Genomic DNA, 22,081 nt, shown 5'->3' on the forward strand with positions numbered 1-22,081 from the left:
CATGCCACAGAGCAACTAAGCCTGTGTGCCACAACTACTGAGCCTGCGCTCTAGAGCCTGTGAGCCACAACTACTGAAGCCTGTGTGCCTAGAGCCCGTGCTCCGCAACAAGAGAAGCCACTGCAATGAGAAACCCGTGTACTGCAATGAAGAGTAGCCCCTGCTCACCGCAACTAAAGAAAGCCTGCGCACAGCAATGAAGACCCAAAAATAAAATAAATAAATTTATTTAAAAAAAAAAAGATGGTAAACAAGTTATGGTGTGGGGTTTGAAATGTTCTATATGGTACTTTGATGGATACTTGCCACTATGCATTAATCTAAACCCATGGGTTTTTACAACCCAACAAGTAAATCATAATCAAATTTATTTAGGATATGGGAGTGTCACAGGATGGAATACAGATGTGACAAAGAATCTAACGGATTTAGAAATGTACGGAAAAAACTCACTGTTGGTAGGGCAAAAGGTGCTGACTTAAGTAACTATGGAAATAAATGGACTCTGCAGAGCAAAGGCAAAATGTGCTATACATAAATACTGGACTCTGTAAGTTCTTTCCCATGGTGGTAATACCTAACAATAGTAATACTACTATATCTGTAATCTAAAGGGAGCAAACAATGAATTCAATGTAGGACAGAGGTGGTAGGCTGGCATCTTACATTTGGAATCGATAGTTACAGATAAGCAAAGGCAGAAGGTTACAATAACCATGCAATAATGGATAGATTATATTTCCTCAATTTTAAAAACTTTTGTGCATCAAAAGATGATATCCAAAAAGTGAAAACACAGCCGGCAGAAAGGAAGAAAATATTTGCACATTGTATTATATCAGACAAGAATCTGTTCTTCAGAATATATCAAGAACGTTTACAAAACATCAACAAAAAGACAACACAAATTTTAAAATGGAAAATGACTTGAATAGACCTGTCCCCAGACAAGAAAAGCAAATAATCAACAAGCACATGAAAAGGTGTAAAACATCAGTTGTTGTGCTGGAAATGCAAAGTAATACCATAATTCAGTACTCCTTCACACATACTAAAATGGTTATAATCAAAAAACAGAAATTAACAAATGTTAACACTGTAGAGAAAATGAAACCCAACATTGCTTGTGGAAATGGAAAATGGTGCAGCTTATGTGCATAATAGTTTGGCATTTCCAATAAAAGATAAAAATACAATTATCATATGGTACAACGTCACTCCTACAGACCCCCAAAAATTGAAAACAGGTATTCAAAATGTTGGAGAGGATGTGGAGAAAAGGGAACCCTCCTACACTGTTGGTGGGAATGTAAGTTGGTGCAGCCACTATGGAGAACAGTATGGAGGTTCCTCAGAAAACTAAAAATAGAACTACCATATGATCTAGCAAGCCCATTCCTGGGCATATATCCAGACAAAACTAATCCAAAAAGATACATGCACCCCTATGTTCACAGCAGCACTATTCACAACAGCCAAGACATGGAAACCACCTTAATGTCCATCGACAGATGAATGGATAAAGAAGATGGGATACATATATACAATGGAATACTACTGAGCCATAAAAAAGAATGAAATAATGCCATTTACAGTGACATGGATGCAACTAGAGATTATCATACTAAGTGAAGTAAGTCAGAAAGACAAATACCATATGATATCACTTATATGTGGAATCTAAAATATGACCCAAATGAACCTATTTATGAAACAGACAGACATGGAGAACAGAGTTGTGGTTGCCAAGGGGGAGGGGGGTGGGGGAAGGATGGAGTGGGAGGTTGGGGTGAGCAGATGTAAGCTATTATATATAGAATGGATAAACAAGGTTCTACTGTATAGCACAGAGAACTATATTCAGTATCCTATGATAAACAATAATGGAAACAAATATTAAAAAATATATATATGTATAACTGAATCACTGCTGTATAGCAGAAATTAACACATTGTAAATCAACTATACTTCAATAAAAAATAAAAACAGGTGTGCAAACAAAAACTTGTACACAAATATTCATAGCAGTGCAGTTCACAATAGCCAAAAGGTAGAAACAAGTAAAATGTCCTTCAGGGGGTGAACGGATAAATAAAATGGGTAAATCCATAAACTAACCTATACCATATAAAGGAATAAAGTAAAATGGTGGTGCCACTCTGGAAAACAATATGGTAGTTCCTCAAAAACTTAGACAATTAATATATGATCTGTCAATTCTACTTCAGTATATATACTCAAAATATTTGAAAGCAGAAACTGAAACAGATATTTGTACAACCATATTCATAGCAGCATTATTCATAGTAGCCAAAAGGTGGCAGAAACCCAAGTACCCATCAACAGATGAATGAGTAAACAAAATATGGTATGAACGAATAAACACAACAGGACATGATTCAGCCTTTAAAACTAAAGTAATTCTCATACATGCCACAACATGGATGAACCTTGAAGTCACCATGCTGAGTGAAATAAGTCAGTCCAGAGAAGTCAAATTCAGAGACAAAAAGAATGTGGTTTCCAGGGGCTGAGGGCTGTGAGTGAATGGAGACAGAGTTTCACTTGAGAAAAATTTTTAAAGTTCTAGACATGGATGGTGAGGTTATTTGTACAACAGTATGAAGGTAGCTAATGCCACAGAACTGTACACTTAAAATGTTTAAATGGTAAATGTCATGTCATGTATTTTTAATAACAGTGGGGAAAAATGAATTAAGTACTGATAAGTGTTACAACATGGATGAACACTGAAAACATCCATACTGAAAAAAGCCATACAGAAAAGGCCACCCTGATCACATACTTGTCTTGTGTGCCTTAAATCCATTAAGGTTATAAAAATAAGGGAAAATCTAAGTAATCATTCCAAAAAAAAGAAAACCAGATCAGAATGGAAAAAGATACTTTCAAACATTTGGACAGCTGGTGAAAGTTAAACTGGGCTTGTGGATTAAATTATAATGTGGGTACCATATAATTTCTTGATTTGGGGCTTATGTGCTGGTTCTCAGGGAGAGTATCCCTGTTTTGGGTAAAACACACTGGAGTATTTTGTGTGAAGTGGCAAATGTGAATACTTTTTACTTTTGTGGAAAATTTTCTGTATGTGTGAAATTACTAGAAATTACTTTTCAAAACAACCATGTCAATACCATGCCAGAAAAACAGAACACATCGAACTTCGTTATAAATGCCAAGACTTACCCAGATCCAGTTCAACGAAAGCTGTGATGTTAATTGGCCTTGTAGGAGTCCACATGTTATTAAGAGACACTGTAAGAAGATTACACTAGGAGCCACCATGTCTTGGGTGTTATGGATGACCTGGGATACAGTAGAAACAGTGGGATTTTAGAATTACAACTTTCCACATCACTCCACAAAAAAAACTGTTGGAATAAAATTTAGTGAATTGCAGACTATAAAATCAATATACAAAAATCAATTAAGTTTCTATGCACTAATAATGAACCACTAGAAAGAGACATTACGAAAATCCCATTTATAACTTCATCAGAAAGAACAAAATACCTAGGAATAAATTAACCAAGGACATGAGAGACCTGTACTCAGAAAACTATCAAGCACTGATTTTAAAAATGGAAGACACAAATAAATAGAAAAATATTCTGTGCTCATGGATTGGAAGAATTACTATTACTAAAATGTCCATTCTACCCAAAGCCATCTACAGATTCAATGCAATCTTGATTAAATTTCCAATGGCATTTTTCATAAAACCAGAAATAATAATATTTGTATGGAACCACAAAGGATCCCTTTGAATGGCCAAAGGGATTCTGAGAAAAAAGAAAACAGTTGGAGGCATCTCCCCCTCTGACTTCAAACTGTATCACAGAACTAACGTAACCAAAACAGTGTGGAACTGTCACAAACACAGATACACGGAATAAAGGAACAGAATAGAGAGCCCAGCAATAAACCCACATATGTGTGGTTAGTAATTCATGACAGTAGGGCCAAGAACATACAACAGGGAAAGGACAGTCCCCTGAAAAAATGGTATTGGGAAAACTGGACACTACTCTCCAAGTAATTAATTAGAAAACATGGAATGAAATGAATATAGACATAAACTTTACAACTTATACCCAAACTCACCCAAAACTGTCCACAAACTTAAATTAAAAAACTATAAAAATTCTAGAAGAAAACGGAAAAAAAATCTACATGACCTTGGGTGTGAAGATGACTTAACACACACCACCAAAAGCCTATCAACAACAAGAAAAAAGTTAATAATGTGGATTTTATAAAATTAGAAAAACCACAAACTGAGAGAAAAATATTTGCCAAGCACATAGCTAATAAAGGATTTATAATCAAATTTTCCCAAGAACCCTAGAACAAAAAACCTCATTTAAAATGGGCAAAGATCGGAACAGACTCCTGGCCAAAGAAGATATACAGAGTGTAAACAGGCATACAAGAATATACTCAACTTCATATACCATTAGGGAAATACAAATTAAAACAACAATGAGCTAGCACTGCACACCTATTTGAACTGCTAACTCCAAAAAATGACAGTATCAACTGGGGGAAGAACAACAGGAACTTTCCTGCTCTGCTGGTGGAGTACAGGTACAATCACTCTGGAAGACAGTTTGGCAGTTTTTTCCAAAACTAAAGAAGTCTTAGCATAGGATAGAAAAATCAGACCTCTAGTATTTAGACAATTGCTTTGAAAAACTGTGTTCAAACAAAAACTACCATAAAATTATATACAAGTTCTATTCATAATGGCTAAAAGCTTAAAGGTATTAGGATGTTCTTCTGTAGATGAACGCATAAGATTATTGGGGCACCTACATGTCAAGGGTAAGAGCATAAGGACCCCCAAATATGCCTGTTTGATATAAGAATTATTTTAGGCTGATTTTTTTTCAAAACTGCGAACATGGAACAATATAAACACATTAGAAGTTGCTTTTTATGAGGTCGTTACAGGGTGGGATCTGAACCAAGAACAAAGAAGGGTGGAGGAAAATTTATTTTTCCTCTCCTATATATGCAATGGAATACAATTTAACAATAGAAAGAAATGAACCACAAGCCCAAGCAAAGACAAAGATGACTCTGTATATATTGCTAAGTGTGTCAACCAGAAACTAAATAACATAATGCAGGAGACAACAAACAGGAAAAGAATTTATTTGGGGTCTTTAAGAATTGCTGTTTGGGAGACACAGATTCAGGTAACCCTGAAAGTGAAAGGTTCTTGCCTCGTCCCAGGCAGAATTCAGAGATGAGACAGGGAGGTCAAGAAAGTAAAGTGAGGATTTATTTAAGCTATAGTACGCTCTTGGGGAGAGCGGGCAGGCTCAGGTGAGTAAGCTGCCCTGAGTTCTTTTGGCAAGCCGGTTACATGGGGTGTAATGTTCATTGGGGAGGGAGGGATTTGGGGGTGATATTCCCTGATTTTCACCCCAGCGCCACCTTCCCGGGGGGAGGAGGAATTTTTGTCCTTATTTAGCCTTGATCAGAAGTGTCATGGCTTCTGTGCATGATGGGTACTTCTTATCTGCAAGGCTAATTTTATTGTAATGAGAGCATAATGAGCAAAAGGTTACATTCGGACACCAGATTCCCACCTTTTCCTACCTTTCTTTGCCTCCAGGACACTTATCCCAAAATGTATGGTTTCCTGCCAGTTTGGAGGTTCCAAGGACCCCACCCCACCCCCGCCTTTTACAAGACGCATGGTTTCCTGCCATCTGGCCCATGCCCCCCCCCCCCCCCCCCCCCCCCCCCCCCCCCCCGCTTCTCTGCTCACATCTAGCTACCTTCCTGCTTTAACAAAAGAATTTCTGGGGAAGAGAAAGAGGGGCTTTTAAAAACAAAAAAGCAATGAGGCTGATAAAAGTTGCCTGCCAATAAATGCAACTGACTGTGGGAAGTCTGAAGATATTTGTCCTTAAAGAATTGCCAGTTGTTACAGGTAAAATAAGTTGATAGATTTTCATGGATTATTTTAGTGTAGGAGTCCAATAAGTATATAGACTGTCAGGAGTTCCTGGCAGATGTTCTGGATGATTCCAACAGGTGAAAAACACCCCCATTTAATATGGAAAATACAAGCAGACCAATTAACCATCCTCTGACCCCTTCTCCTTGCTAGTTCTCTCCGTGTTCTGGGATTTCCCCCTCCTGGGACACAGAGGAAACAGGAACAGAGTTGTTCGGCAGCTCCCCTTAAATCTGACCCCACCCAGTGTCTTTATCTTCCCCAGACATGCCCCACCCAATGAGGACACCATGCCAGAGGGAGTCTCAGGAATCAATGATCCTGATGTGGGCTTCCCTGGTAGCGCAGTGGTTATGAATCTGCCTGCCAATGCAGGAGACATGGGTTCGAGCCCTGATCTGGGAAGATCCCACATGCTGTGGAGCAACTAAGCCCATGTGCCACAACTACTGAGCCTGCACTCTAGAGCCTGCAAGCCACAACTATTGAAGCCCGAGTGCCACAACTACTGAAGCCTGCACGCCTAGAGCCTGTGCTCCACGATGAGAAGCCATTGCAATAAGTTCATGCACCACAATGAAGAGCAGCCCTCACTCACCGCAACTAAAGAAAGCCTGCATGTAACAATGAAGACCTAATGCAGCCAAAAGTAAATAAATAAAATTTAAAAAATGATCCTGATGTGTCAGGACTTATTTGATTACAAGGGACTAGACACGCTTACTCAAGTAAAATAAATATTTTAAATGACAGAAATTAATCCTTACAAGAGACAAGTTGAAAACTGGGTTCAGAGGTGTCAGGTCCAAGGGCTCACATGCTTGTAGTGTGACCTGGTCCCTCTCCGACCATCAGCCTGCTGAGTGTCTTGTGGTCCCATTCACAGGCACAGTTTCTCTCATTGCATCCAGCAACTCCAAAATGACACAAGCTTAAAGTCCATACTGGGAATGGTTTCTCCTTCAGTAGGCTTCCTTGAAAACTCATGGCTTAGAATGCCTTTGGCCTGGCTTGGATAACATTCTCATCCTTGCACTGATCACAGCAATCAGAGGATGGAAGATGGGATCGGCCAGGTGGGTGGAATGTGGGGTCAGCCCTCTGAAACTATTTGGACTGGAAGCAGGTAAGATGTAGCTCCCAAAGGAAAGCTGAGGTGCTGCACTTGGACATGAGGACAGATGCTGGCTCGGTGAAAGCAGCAGATTCCCTATCACTGACCACCCACTGCACAGCACAGAATCTGAAGCACAAGGTAGAAAGGGATTCACTTAGGGTTAGGGGCTGCAGCCACCCATCCAATGTTCTTGCTATCCTTTCATGACAGCAAGCAGCTTTTCCATTTGCTGAAAAGCAAGGTTGATGATGATGGTAAACTCGAGGCTCCTGCCTTGGGCATCAGGTCCTTGCATAGCTCATGTGCCCTAGGAAGGCACACAGACCTCACTCTTGTTCCTGGGGGTGGGGGTGGTAGCCCAGAACTCATGCCTGCCCCCCAGCCACATTAATCAACCACTCTCAAAGAACAAACATTGCTCATTTTTCCAGTCTCCTCTCTCCACGACAAAGAGCAGACACCAAATGCTAAGGGTGGCAGAAAATTCTTGTTCAGTGAAGTACTGGGAGGTTCGAGGATTATTCAGTACCATGGAATTCATAATTGGCAGGCTTTCCAAAGTCCACATGGGTGCACGTGGCTCTCCAACACCATTCAGCCACTGTGAAACTGCCCATTAGGAGGCCCAGCTGCTTAAGGAGTATGAGTGATTAAGATCTTAATGAGCAGGAATGTCAAAAGTTTGTTAACAACTGGAAGGCGAAAGGATTGCCAGGCCACAGTCTGCCATGTGGTTGTTGTGCCAGGGCCACACTCACCATTTACAAGGTTATTAACTCTTGCCAAGTCTGGGATTCTAACTGGACTATCTTGGGTTATCTACTGACATCTGAACCAACAGCTGTAGCTTGAGGGAAGGAACCTGCAGCTGAGCTGGGGCTGTGTCACAAATTCTACCCGAGTGGAAGACGGAATCCAAAAGGAAATTTAGTGTACTATTACCAGTAAAAGGGGGTAAAAAATTCTGGGAGGCCAAAACATCCAACATCCAGCACTGGCTTCTCTCCAGGGTGGATATGATCTAGCTGGGAAGAAGTCCTAAAGGTTTTTTCATACTTGACATATTCACAGGTTTTCTCTCTAGTATGGACTCTTTGATGCTGAAGCAGATTTCTTTTGCTAGTAAAGACTACTCCACACTCATCACACACATAGGAAGTCTCCTGAATATGGATTCTTAGATGCCTTTTTAATTGATCCTGAGCACTAAAGGCTTTTCCACAATCTACACAGTCAAAGGGTTTCACCTCACTGTGGACTCGCTGGTGCCGATTTAGTTTTGTATGAAAATTGAAGGCTTGCCCACATATTTTACAAGAATAAGGCTTTTCCCCTGTGTGAATACGCTGATGCTGACTAAGATGAGAAGTCCGTCCGAAGCTTTTGCCACACTCATTACACTCATAAGGTTTCTCTCCAGTGTGGATTTTCTGATGTCGCAGCAGTGGTGAATTACCAACAAAAGCTTTTCCACACTCATTACACTCATAGGGTTTCTCCCCAGTGTGAATTCGCTGGTGTATAACAAACTCAGAACTACTGGTGAAACCATTTCCACACTCCGTGCAGAGATAGGGTCTGTCCCCACTGTGGATTCTCTGATGCCTGATCAGATTTGCGTTATCATTAAAGGCTCTCCCACACTCTTCACACTGATAGGGTTTCTCTCCAGTGTGGATTCTCTGATGTCGAATTAATGAAGAATTGCCATTAAAGGCTTTTCCACACTCATTACACTCAAAGGGTTTCTCCCCAGTGTGGATTCTCTGGTGTCTAACATAGTAAGAAAAATAGCTGAAGCATTTGCCACATTCCTCACATCTGAAGGGTTTCCTATTATAGTGGATTCTTGGAACCTTTCCTCTAATGTTTTTCACTGTGGGGATTTCCTGGTGCTTCTCCAGTTCACATGTTTCTAGGAAGCTGTTTCTCTTAAGAACATTCTTCTGTGGCCCATGTAACATCATCATATCTCTTTCTTCAGAAACTCCCCATGTTGGTGTTAACTCATTGTCAGTGTTGGTCCCAGCATCTGACATAACAAACAGAAAACAAAAATGCCACCTGAGGATTATACTAGAAAACAAAAGAACACTGAAAATTATTGTCATCCCCCCTTATCTGCAGTTTCCCTTTCTGTAGTTTCTGTTTCCTTGTCAACCATGGTCTGAAAATATTAAAGGGAAAATTCCAGAAATAACGATTCTTCAGTTTTAAATTGTGCACTGTTCTGAGTAGCATGATGAAAACTAGAGCCATCCCACTGTGATCAGATGTAAATCATCCCTCTGTATATGCTACCTGCCTATTACTAAGTAGCTGATTCAGTTATCAGATTGACCATTGCGGTATTGCAGTGCTTGTGTTTAAGTAACCCCTATTTTACTTCATAATGGCCCCAAAGTGCAAGAGGAGTGATGCTGGCAATTTAGATATTCTCTTACTGTGCCTAATTTATAAATTAAACTTTATCATAGGTATGTATGTATAGAAAAAGACATGGCATATACACAGTCAGTCCTCTGTAACCACGAATGAAGAACCCGCAGTTACAGGAGGCCTACTGTACTATGCCATTTTATGTATGAGACTTGAGCATCTGCAGATTTTGGTATCCACAGGGGTCCTGGAGCCAATCCCCGACAGATACCCAGGAACAACTACATAGGGTTCAGTATTATCCACAGTTTCAGGCACCCACTGGGGGTCTTAGAATGTATGCCCCACAGATAAGGGGGGACTACTGGATACAGATTTTAGAGATTACTAAAACTCCCAACATCAGCCTGCTATTGAGACAAGACTAATAAAATGAAAGTGCCAAATATTCAAAAGCAGAGAACAGTTGAGATGGAAAGTTGTTTATATATTTCAGATACTAGTCTCTGTCAGATATTATATTATGCCAGAAATTGAAGTGGATCTTCTATTCCCTTCCTCCAGTCAGACTACCTTCCTTTTTTTCCCATCTGCAACCCATTCTTATCTGTTGAACTCAGAATAAATGGCCCTGCCACTGAAGGAGCATCACCTGAGCTTCTAAACTGAAATTACTCTAACCTCTCCTCCTGCTATGCTTCACAGCCCACTGCCTATATATCAACAACAGCACTTGACACACATTTTGCAGCTCGAAACATCTGTCTCCATAACTTATATCCTCCAGAGCTTCTAAATCAAAGCTTGGCACATGGCAAGTGCTCAAAAACTGCTCCTGAATAAATCTATCCCATCCAAGGAAGGAGGGCCTCTGAGACAGGCAATGATGAAACTCAGAAAGGAGCAATGGACACAAAAGTTAACTCAAAATGGATTAAAGACTTGAACATAAGTAAGATCTGAAACCATAAAACTCCTAGAAGAAAACATAGGCAGTAACCTCCTGACATCTAGGAGATGATCTTTTGAACCTGACAGAAAAAGCAAAAGCAACAAAAGCAAAAATAAACAAGTGGGACTACATTTAACTAAAAAGCTTCTGCACAGCAAAGGAAACCAACAAAATGAAAAGGCAACCTATGAACAGGAGAAAATATTTGCAAACCATATATCTGATAAGGGGTTAATATCCAAAATATGTGAAGAAGTCATACAACTCAATAGCAAAAAAACCCCAAACAATTCAATTAAAAAATAAGAAGAGGCTTCCCTGGTGGCACAGTGGTTGAGAGTCCACCTGCCGATGCAGGGGACACGGGTTCATGCCCCAGTCTGGGAAGATCCCACATGCTGTGGAGCCGCAAGGCCCGTGAGCCATGGCCGCTGAGTCTGTGCGTCCGGAGCCTGTGCTCCGCAACGGGAGAGGCCACAACAGTGAGAGGCCCGCATACCGCAAAAAAAAACCCACAAAAACTAAGAAGATCTGAACAGACATTTTTCCAAAGAAGACAGACAGCCAACAGGCACGTGAAAAGATGCTCAACATCACTAATCATCAGGGAAATGCAAATCAAAACCACAATGAGATATCACCTCACACTGATTAGAATGGCTATTATCAAAAAGACAAGAAATAAGGTGTTGGCAAGGATGTGGAGAAAAGGGAACCCTTGTGCAATGTTGATGGGAATGTAAACTGGTACACCCACCATGGAAAACAGTAGGGAGGTTCCTCAAAAAATTAAAAAGAGCGGCTTCCCTGGTGGCGCAGTGGTTGAGAATCTGCCTGCCAATGCAGGGGACACAGGTTCGAGCCCTGGTCTGGGAGGATCCCACATGCCGCGGAGCAACTAAGCCTGTGAGCCACAACTACTAAGCCTGCGTGTCTGGAGCTTGTGCTCTGCAACAAGAGAGGCCACGGCAGTGAGGGGCCCACGCACCATGATGAAGAGTGGCCCCCGCTGGCCACAACTGGAGAAATCCCTCGCAACAGAAACGAAGACCCAACACAGCCAAAAATAAATAAATAAATAAAGAAGCTTTAAAAAAAAAAATTAAAAAGAGAACTACCATGTGATCCAGGAATTCCAAAGAAAATGAAAACACTTGGTATTTAACCAAAGAATATGAAAACACTAACTAGAAAAGATATATGCACCCCTATGTTCATTGCAGCATTATTTATAATAGCCAAGATACTGAAGCAAGCTAAGTGTCCACTGATGGCTGAATGGATAAAGAAAATGTGATTGATACATACATACACACACACACAGAAGAATGTTAATTCAGCCATAAAAAAAGAAGGAAATCTTGCGATTTGTGATAACGTCGATGGACCTCGAGAGCATTACGCTAAGTGAAATAAGTCAGACAAAGAAAAACAACTACAGTATAATCTCACTTATATCTAAAATCTAAAAAAACAAAATACAAATAAACCAAGCTCACAGTTACAGAGAACAGGTTGGTGGTTGCTAGAGGCAGGGGTAGGGAGTGAGAGAAACAGGTAAAGGTACAAACTTCCAGTTATAAAATAAGTCATGGGAATGTAATGTACAGCATGGTGACTAGCGTTAACAATACTGTACTGCATATTTGAAGGTTGCTGAGAGTAAATCAAAAGTTCTCACTGGAAGAAAAAAAAATTTTGTAATTATGTAAGGGGACGGTTGTTAACTAGACTTCTTGTGGTGATCATTAACGCAACGTATACAAATATCAAATTGTTATTTGTATACCTGAAACTAATTTGTTATATGTCAATTATACTTCAATAAAAACATTTTTTAATTAAAAAAGAAGAAAGGAGCAATAGATTCGAGAATTATGAGATGTGTTAATTGGAAATATGTCAGGAAGAATTAAAATTGGTGGAAATGGTTTCATATTTTACCTATTTTGAGAAATTATCTGTTTTATTTAAATCCTTCCCAGCATGGTTCATTTTAAAATATACTGCTCTGTAAAGCTCTGTAGCTGCTGTTCCTAAACCTGCCTCACTTACTTTTACAGATGTCTTTGGTCCCCTGTGCAGGGGGATCATCCTGTGTCTCCAGGCCCCAAGGCAAATCCCCTCTCTCCAGAAGTGAGACCAATGCAGGTTTGGGAACTGGGTATCCTGAAAAGGGGTAGAAAATGGCACCTTTCAGTCCTGTGTCTGCTGTGTCAAAAGAAGGAAAAGCTCAGGAGTCTCAGTGATAATAAAACAGATCCACAGAATAGGGCTCAGGACTGGGGAAAGCCGAGATTTTTGCTCAAGTGGAAACTGAGCATTTGTGACCTCTTCCTAAAACAACACGTAAGAGTACGTAAGTTAGTGATCCTGCAGGACATATGCAAACACAGGGAAGGGGTCATATCCTTCCCTAGACTACGGGGAGATAGCAACAAGCTGAGAACTTATCTGGCAATGGATGCTACTTATTCCTTACTGTGCAGAGCCCCTGGGAGGACAGATCATACTCTTACCAGGCGACAGCAATTCCCTATATTGAGACCAAACTGACCCAAGACTTGTCCCTACCCAGCAAGCTCTCAAGTGGGTCATTTGGTCTCAATCCCAGAACCATCAGTGAAGGATATAAGAGATGACTCCTCCCTTTCCACACCACACCTCTGGCTGATAAGGAGGAAAAAAGGAAGGAAATGGGAAAGCATAGATCTGAGTCCCAGGAGAAAAGTGGCCTTACCCAGAGACGTCAAGTTCCCATAAATCTCCAGCATCACACTTCTGTACAGGGCCCTCTGTGCAGGAGAAAGGCCAGCCCATTCTGTCTGGGTGAAGTATATAGCCACGTCCTCAAAGGTCACCACCTCCTAAAACAAGACGTTTCTGCTGCCCCGGAGCCAATTCTATGGCTCAGGGCCAGAGTGTGGGGTACAGGGGACAGTATGAGGGAGGGGTCTTATTAAGGATGAGTAATGAGAAAATGTGAAAGAAATGAGTGTTAAATGACTATTGCTACAACCAAAAATCTGGAACTTCTCTCACTACCAGAAGAGTTTCCATTTGAACACAAAATTTAGTGTCATAAAACACAACACATTTTGAAAACCCTGGAAAGTCTCCCATTAATTAATATTCCTAGAGCAAAATCTCTGTGATTTTATAAAACTTTGTCTTTTATTGTTGCAACTACAAGGAAACAATTAGCTTCAGTCTCTCCAGACACCACTCAGAGGTAGCATCTCAGGACTGACCTGTTCCCCCTTCACTGCCCCAAGTGCCCAGTCAATCCATCTGTTCCCCACACATGCTCATTCTACCCTAAACCTCAAGTCCACATGACAGGAACAGAGTCACATTTTTGCCTCGATGACTGGTCTCATCCAACCCTCATCTGTTGCTTGAAGAAGGGGTTGTACAGCCTGTGCTCAAGAATGTCCAGTAGAAACAGCTCAGTGCTGCCGGGGGCAGTCTATTCTGCTTCCTGATGAGTTTTCCTGGGAGAAGATGCTTCTGGAATCAAATTGCTGCTGGGTACTTCTTTTAACTGCTTTTTTTATACCTCCAAGACAATCTGTAATTGTTTCTGCCAACTAAGGCTCATGCTTTTTTAATAGTCACCCTTTCCCTTCCCTGATGGTCCCAACTCTACCTTCCCAGAGAGCTCAGGATCTGGTTTATAAAACTCTTATTCATTCCCCAGACTTTGGTATCAAACCTGGTTACCTGAATGCACAGTGAATATCCTGCCACCTTCCAACACCTCAACTGATTCTGCAGATCTCCCCAGCACTGCCTCAGACTCCCTGGGGGACCTGACACATCTGACCCATCTAACACCAAACGCATCCCCCCTTCCTGCCCCCTGCCAAATTGACTCTATTTTCAATTCACATAACTAACTGGCACAGTGAGTGACAGTGTTGTTTCTCATTTAACAGTGTGAATTTCATCCCAGTCTCCTAAGTTAGAAAATTGAAATTCATACTAGACTAACTTGCCCTAGTCACTACTCATTTCCAATAAATAGTCAGTAATCAAATCCTGCCAATTTTATTGTCTATATGTTTCTGGAATCTGACTCCTCTTCACTATGGTACAATCAGTACAGTAGTATGGGCTGGGGATACTTAACTCCAATTCCGGGCCTGTCCTGTTCTGAATCCATCCTCAGCCAGCCATACAATCAACAACTTAAAATGACAAACTGACTCAGTCAACTGAATGACTTCCTTGAATGAGTCACGACTAACTACAACAGTGGTTCTCCAAGTGTGGTTCCCCAGAGCAGCAGCAGGATCACATAGGAACTTGTTGCAAAGGCAAATTCACAGGCCCCAATCCAAAAGCAATTTGTGCTTCCATAAGCCCTCCAGGTGATTCTGACGCACACCAAAGTCTGAGAACCCTGGACTACAGGATAAAATCCGAGCTCGGGAAACCAAGCTCTATCAGGTAACAGTTGGAGATGGGAAAGCACAAGACTGTACACAGAGAAACTATCTGGGAAACTCTGCAAACAAAATCCCAGAAAAGGAATGACAAACCCTGAATGAGGGCAATATAAAAGATGGGACAAGTGGAAGAGATAGTAGGCAGAAGCAATGAGACTTGGTAACTCTCTGAAAGTGGTATCAAGGAGGAAGAGAGTCAACAATTACTCAGCAACCTAGAAACTGAGTGGTCAGGATTGCAACACAGTGATATCAGTAACTCACTAACAACTTACAGAAGATCAGAAGAGGACGGGAGCAACAAGAAAGATAATGTCTTGGTGAGGCAGTAGGCAGAAGGACCTGCCAGATACCAGAAATCCAGGATCGGGACTTAGGATATAGTTCATAGATGATAAGTTACTGGATAAATAAGTCCCAGGAAGAAGGAAATGGTTAAGGAACACCCAGCAACTCATCAGTCTCAAAAAGTAAAATCAACTCAAGAAATCAATTTCCCTGTCCCACAAATGTAAGGTACTTAATGTTCACCTCACAGATGAAGTTAAGGTGCAAAGAGGTTAAGTGACTGGCTCAAGGCCACAAAGCCACTGAGGCTTTATGGGATCCCTCACTTCAGGTGTTCTGTCCTAGTGCAGATTATTCCTATTATAGTCCCCTGCCTTGATTAGCCAACAGCACTGACCTCAAGGAAAATATATTTTCCCTGATTCTGAAGCCAACTTCTTCTTTTTTTTTTTTTTTGCGATACGCTGGCCTTTCACTGTTGTGGCCCCTCCCGTTACAGAGCACAGGCTCCGGACGCGCAGGCTCAGCGGCCATGGCTCACGGGCCCAGCCGCTCCGCGGCATGTGGGATCTTCCCGGACCGGGGCACGAACCCGTGTGCCCTGCATCGGCAGGCGGACTCTCAACCACTGCGCCACCAGGGAAGCCCTCAACTTCTTTAATAAATGGGACAAGCCCACTTTTTCTTGTCTTCTTCCTGCCACCGCTCTGCCCCTACTTCCCAAGAACCTTGTGACCTCGCTAATCTCGATTACTCTCACTGTGTAATCAATACCTACAGCACCAGCCTGAGTCCTTCATTCTCACAGGTCCCTCTGTAGGAGGAACCACTGAAACTGGGAACCATCTAGCTCAACAGAGATCCTCAGAGTGCAGGAGCCTAGGCTTCTGCTGCCAAGGACACTCTCTCCAGCCATCACTTGCTGGGCTTCTGGCTGTTCAATCCCTCATCATCAGCTTTCCCTGGCATCCAGTCCTACTGAAGAGAATCAACAAGGGTCTTCCTACTGCTTTGGCTCTAAGACTTTTGCCAGAATCATCTCTCTCATCCCCCATTTCCTTCAAATCAGATCTCTCCAAGGCTGACCTGAGGGAATCACAGCTCACCTGGTGCCAGGCTCTCAGGGGCATGACAGCCATCACTTGGGCTTCCTCTCAATGAAGGGCAGGGGCTGAGGGAAGAAGCAAAGAGAAACAAGAGTGAGCCCAACCCAGACAAAGGCTCTCCTTTAAATCAACAAACTTGCCGGTAACAGTAGCATTTACTAAATGCCACTTGGTAAGTGGTGTATGAATATTTCCTCTTTTAATCCACACTATGCCATGAAGTTTGAATTCTGAGGAAACTGAGAATTTGAAAGGTAAGTAACTTGCCCTCAGCACCACAGGCTGTACTCACCAACATCATGCAACGCTGCCTGTCCTAAGACATGAGTAGAGGGGAACATGAATACACAAAGAGCAAAACAAGCAAAAGACACCAGAAAACTCAGAGCAAACCCTAACAAGAGGAAATCCAGACCTTCATTTTTTAAAATAAAAGTTTACTGAGAAACATAAAAAGTAAAAAAAAAAATAGAAACGTGTTTTTGGAGGAAAAATACATATTCTCTCATTCAATCTCCACAATAATCCTTTGAACCTTTTCTTTTTTCCAAATAAGAAAACAAGTCTAAGACAATAATTTTCTCTACCAAGGTTGGTCACCCAGTGGATGAATGAACTTGGATTCCCAAACCAGATAAGCCAGATTCCAGAAGCCAAGCGTTTAATAACTACATCCAAGTGCTTCCAATAGTAATCCCAACAGGATATTTTTTTGTTTTAGAACTTGATAAAGTGCTTCTAAGGTTAATATGGAAAAATAGGTAAAACTAGCCCCCCCAAAATCAGAAAAAGAATCTTAGAGTAAGGTTTCCTTTTCTTGGACCTTGGGGCAGGCATCTTTTTTGATCATCACCCCACTCTACACCCAGTAATCACCAGAAACAAATTAGCAAAGGACCCTGAAGAGGCCACAAAACATGCCAAAAGGTCTGGGTTATTACTTTAATTATATCATCCCCTACAGACACTTTGTATTCTTGTTAACCAGTCATATTCTACCAAAAAGCCAGCATCTTCCAAAACTCATTGCATGCTGCAATTTCCTGCTAGCCTCATCTTCTTTCAGTTTATCTACTATGCTAATTCAGGATCTTTGTACCTACTGTTCCTCTGCATGAACCACTCTTCTCCAACCTTAGAACCTTTGGAACTGACAGTCTCTGTGTGCAATACTCTCCAGCAGCCTGACCTCTCTTCATCTACGTAAGTGCCTGCTCACCCTTCAGATCACCGCCTGTCTCCACAGATCAGGTCGGGGGCCCTGGGTTACACACTCCACTAGCACTGTATTCCCTTTCTTGTATACCACCTCTCCCAGTTTGAGATAATACACTGATGTATGTTTTCTTCATCCCACAAACATTTATCACATATTTATTTCATTCCAGGCCAAGCATGAGACACAGGAGATAACAGTGGAGAGAGAAAGGTTTGATCTCTTCCATCACGGAGCTTAGACTAAAGAAATCAAAGATTCTCATAGTTAGCTTTAAGACCACAATCGTGATTAGTGCCAGGGAGAATTTATCCTAGATGGGGAGGCTTAAGAATAGGAATTAACTAGTTTGAAAGAAAAATCTTTCCGAAAGTAACAGCATGTGCAAAAACATGTTCCCGATATGAAAGTCCAAGAAGACTGTAGCAGAGCCAAGGGAAGTGTGCTGAACACGAAGGTGAAGTTGCTAGAGGCCAAGTCCCCCATGGCCTCTGCACGTCAAGGACTTCGTCTTCATCCTAAAAGCAACAGACCGCAACTACAGGGTTCAGAGCAGGTGGAGTGAAACGATCGCACTGGATTAACAGGGGGCTTTCCATTAAACTGAAAGCTCCCTGGGGGAGGGGCCCACGGCCGTCTCATTCGCAGCTACATCCTGGGAACCTACAAGAGCAGCTGGCATTTAGCTGCTCAATAAGTAGTTATTGGACCAGGGAGCAGGGGAGGCTGTGGCTGTGTCGGGTCAAAGGGCGTCTCCTTTCCATATCCAGCCTCCATTTCCTAAGGCAGCCGCAGCGGGCTGAACTGCCCGGCGGGCACCCTCGCTCCCCGGATCCGGTGGCGCCGCCCGACTCCCTCCTCCTCGGCATCAGGGACTAAGGTGACAGCCTCCTCCACGGGAGTAAAGAGCGTGGCCCCAGCAGCTTTGCTGGGGCCACAAACCCCCAACACTCACCTCGGGAAAGGTGCAATGTGCGGCGTGACCGGAAGTGCGTCACTACGTCGGCTGCGATGCCCAAGCTTCACGAGCTTCCTCTCTAGGAAGCCACAACGCTCCTCTCTGTGGACTCTGGCTTTCTTTCCCTGGCGCACGTTTTTAATCACGGACCTAGAATAGAAAAAGCTTATCCTTGTTTAAGCTAACCTCTAGCTGAAACTTAGCATTTCCTTCAGTTATATGTTGGCAAAAACCACAGTAGTATCAGCAGTGCCTTGCGACTTTGTCAACAATAGAAATCATAGATGTTTTCATATCACATTGCAATTGATGAAGTTATAGTGGAACTTCAGTATCATGCACGGTCATTTTTGCCTTGGCTGACAAAAAATGTAAAGTTAACCTAATGTTTTGTTGCAGTACCTATATTGACTATATTTGATGTGATTATCTCCTTGCTGCTGAAAACATACTTATTGGTGAGAGAATGCCTTCCCTGTAAAGTTGGCAACAAGGCAGGTATGTCCACTCTTCCCACTACTATTCAACATCCTCCTGGGAGTCCTAGCAAGTGCAAGAAGGCCAGAAAAAGAAATAAAAGGCATAGAGATTGGAAATAAATAAAACGGTTACTATTTGCAGAGGACATGATTGTCTACACAAAAAAATCCCAAAGAATCTACAGAACTTCTAGAACTAACAAGTGAGTTTACCAAGGTTGAAACAGGAGGGAAGGGGCCAGGGTACAACCTTCAAAGGAATGACAGCTGTTGAGGATACGACATAAACTGGTTAGAACCAACTAGGTCTGGACTTCCCTGACCAGCCAGTGGTTGAGACCCTATGCCCCCATTGCAGGGGGCACAGGTTCGACCCCTGGTGGGGAAGCTAAGATTCCGCATGCCTCACAGAGTGGGAAGGAAGAAAAAAAAAAAAACTCCAACTAGGTCCAAGATAGCAGAAGATTCAACTTCCCGTAAACCTTGAGTCTCATTATACGCTCATTATAACACACTGCCATATGCTAATGACACACCCACAGGTGCCATGACAGTTCCAAGGCTAACCCTAAAAGGCCAAAAAGTGAGCAGTGGCCCAACTCCTGGAAATCCCCACACCCTTCTCCAAGATAGTTGAAATAATCCTCCCAGTCATTAGCCTATGAAATTACCCAGCCCATAAAAACTAACCACCCCATATTTCAGGGCCTCTCGCCTGCTGAGATGGCCCATATTCTCTCTGTGGAGTGTGTATTTCTCTCAATAAATCTACTTCACCTCTCGCTGAATTCCTTCCGCGCAGAGACATAAAGAACCTAAACTTCAGTAGGTCCTGAGACCAGGTGTGTGATTTTTATTAAAAGACAGTGGGTCAAGTCCCAAACTGAGTTGTGTGGCTTCAAGGTCACAGAGTTAAAGTAAAGGTGCAAAAAAGATCAATTGTGGGAAACCAAAATTTCCAGCAATAAAATTTCCTGCAACCTTAATAAATTTTAAAAAATAGTACCATTTACAACAGCATGAAAAACATGAAATACTTAATGCCTAACAAAATATGTACAAGATATGCATGCTGAAACTATAAAATAATCACAAAAGAGATGAATGTATACCTAATAAATTGAGATACTGTGTTCATTGATTGAAAAACTCAGTATTATTAAGATGTCAGTTATCTCCCAAATTGCTCTATATATTCAAAGCAAGCCAATCAAAATCCCTTTGTAGAAATCAATAAGCTGATTAAATTGCATGTCAATCATTTAACAGAGCTGAAAAAAAGCAGTGGAGAAAGGAGGAATTTTTCAATAAATTATGCTGGAACATTTGGATATCCCAATAGAAAAATAAGATTCTTACTTCACACCATCACTAAAATAAATTCCAGGTGGACGAAAAATCTAATTGCAACAAATCTACATCTTTGATGAGAAAGTATGAGCAGTATGATTTCTACAGATGTGTTAATACTGTCTACCCACACATCTGATGCCTGAACTCTGTAATGGATACCTCAACATGGGGCTGCTCAAGCTACAGTCCAGCATCCCTGGCAGATGGACGTGGTGTCTTCAGAGGCATCTCGCATGGCCTCCCTGTACATGTTTGCACCCACTTGCCACCAACCTTGCCATAATGCCCAGTGGCACTGATTACCTCTTCATGTCCTGTGTTGTCTCCTACGACTGCCCCTCCTGCCCTTCTGTAAGCCAAGGAGAAAGGCCTCAGGAGAAATCAAACCTGCTAACACCTTGATTTTGAACTTCCAGCCTCCAGAATTGTGAGAAAATAAATCTCCGTTGTTTAAGCCTCACAGTCTGTGGTATTTGTTACGGCAGTACGTGCAAACTAGTTTAGACATATAAAGTTAAGACATGTTGGCAGTGTTAGAGGCTGCTAGTTGCCTGTACAAACATCTATTTGTCCCTCTTATTTAGTAACAGAAAAGTTCATCAGGGGTTGGCACCTTATCTCTCATCCAAGGACAGTTCTTGCCATCCTTGTAAGTCTGTGGCTCTCCCAGGACTAAGTTCTGCACAGTGAAGTGGAAGTGGAACTGTTCTCAGCACTTACAGGATATTTCCTTGAAAGGAAGGTGACATGCTCTTCTTCTTTTCCTCCATCCTGCATCCTGGAATGGCTGGAGCTCTAGCTGTTGCTTTAGACTATGAGGATATTGCCCCATCTGATGGATGGCAGTGCAGTGAACTGGAAGGAGGCAGGATTCCCGCTGCCAGTGTGCAGCTGCCTATCTCCAGATCTCTTTTATTTTTTTATATATATTTTTAAATTTATTTATTTATTTATTTATTTATTTTTGGCTGCCTTGGGACTTCGTTGCTGCGCGCTGGCTTTCTCTAGTTGAGGCGAGCGGGGACTACTCTTCATTGCAGTGCCCGGGCTTCTTACGGCGGTGGCTTCTCTTGTTGCAGAGCACAGGCTCTAGGCACGTGGGCTTCAGTAGTTGAGGCACGTGTGCTCAATAGTTGTGGTGCACGGGCTTAGTTGCTCCGCGGCATGTGGGATCTTCCCAGACCAGGGCTCGAGTCCGTGTCCCCTGCATTGGCAGGCAGATTCCCAACCACTGCACCACCAGGGAAGTCCCCAGATCTCTTTTTAAAAAAGGAAAAATCAACTCCATTCTTGTTTTAAGCTCTATTATTTTGGATTTTCAATTATGTGCACTTGAACCTAACCAAGCCTGATCCAAAGACAGTAAGTCAGTTAGAGGGGGACTCCAGCAGTGGCACCTAGGTCACATGTCATGGATAATCTGCTAGATACTCAAGTTCAGGAAGATGGAGCTACTCCGTTACCTTAGAGATAAGAGACACCTTGGGGGTCCAGCTCTCTGGCTCAGGCACTTACTATGAAGGTACTACTTTCAAATAGTTGTAGCAACAAAAATGCCAGTGCCACGCAGCCACTAAGCCTTACTGGGGAATCTAGGAACGAGGTCCTCTGCCTCCTAGAGCTGTATTTTCAACTTCTGCACATGCTACCTCCCTGACAACAGCAGTTTTGAGACTGTCAAACACACAATGAGCCACTCTGTACTAGATATGCCTCGCTGTTTTATCTCAACCCATTCACCGCCCTCTTTTCTCCAAAGCCAATATACAGCCTCCCTTTGCCTTGATCT

At 42.2% G+C, this 22,081-nt stretch overlaps 1 protein-coding gene and 1 long non-coding RNA gene across 18 annotated transcripts in view; one reads left to right on the forward strand and one right to left on the reverse strand.

Moving 5' to 3' along the window:
• LOC117202602 (uncharacterized) overlaps positions 1-6,668 on the forward strand; it is a 49,734-nt gene extending 43,066 nt beyond the window's left edge. Inside the window, exon 4 of the long non-coding RNA XR_004485064.2 lies at positions 6,259-6,668. This is a non-coding gene — a long non-coding RNA (uncharacterized LOC117202602). The remainder of the gene's footprint in view (positions 1-6,258) is intronic.
• The window catches only part of ZNF19 (zinc finger protein 19), a 134,208-nt gene that overhangs the window by 29,865 nt on the left and 82,262 nt on the right, over positions 1-22,081 (reverse strand). For 13 of the 17 annotated variants that reach the window (XM_033434328.2, XM_049703904.1, XM_049703902.1 and 10 more), the window contains 6 exons: positions 18,458-18,610; positions 16,287-16,351; positions 13,182-13,308; positions 12,497-12,610; positions 8,053-9,142; positions 3,209-3,328 (listed from right to left, as the gene is read on the reverse strand). In XM_033434328.2, coding sequence (XP_033290219.1) covers positions 3,289-3,328; positions 8,053-9,142; positions 12,497-12,610; positions 13,182-13,308; positions 16,287-16,319 — 1,404 coding nt within the window. In that variant the 5' untranslated portion in view covers positions 16,320-16,351; positions 18,458-18,610 and the 3' untranslated portion in view covers positions 3,209-3,288. Of the gene's footprint in view, positions 1-3,208; positions 3,329-6,760; positions 9,143-12,496; positions 12,611-13,181; positions 13,309-16,286; positions 16,352-18,457; positions 18,626-22,081 lie in introns of all 17 variants that reach the window. The other 4 variants (XM_033434327.2, XM_033434330.2, XM_049703905.1 and 1 more) reach the window with 3 other exon arrangements.

Source organism: Orcinus orca, chromosome 20 (assembly GCF_937001465.1).
Source record: "Orcinus orca chromosome 20, mOrcOrc1.1, whole genome shotgun sequence".
In the NCBI taxonomy this organism is placed as follows: Eukaryota; Metazoa; Chordata; class Mammalia; order Artiodactyla; family Delphinidae; genus Orcinus; species Orcinus orca.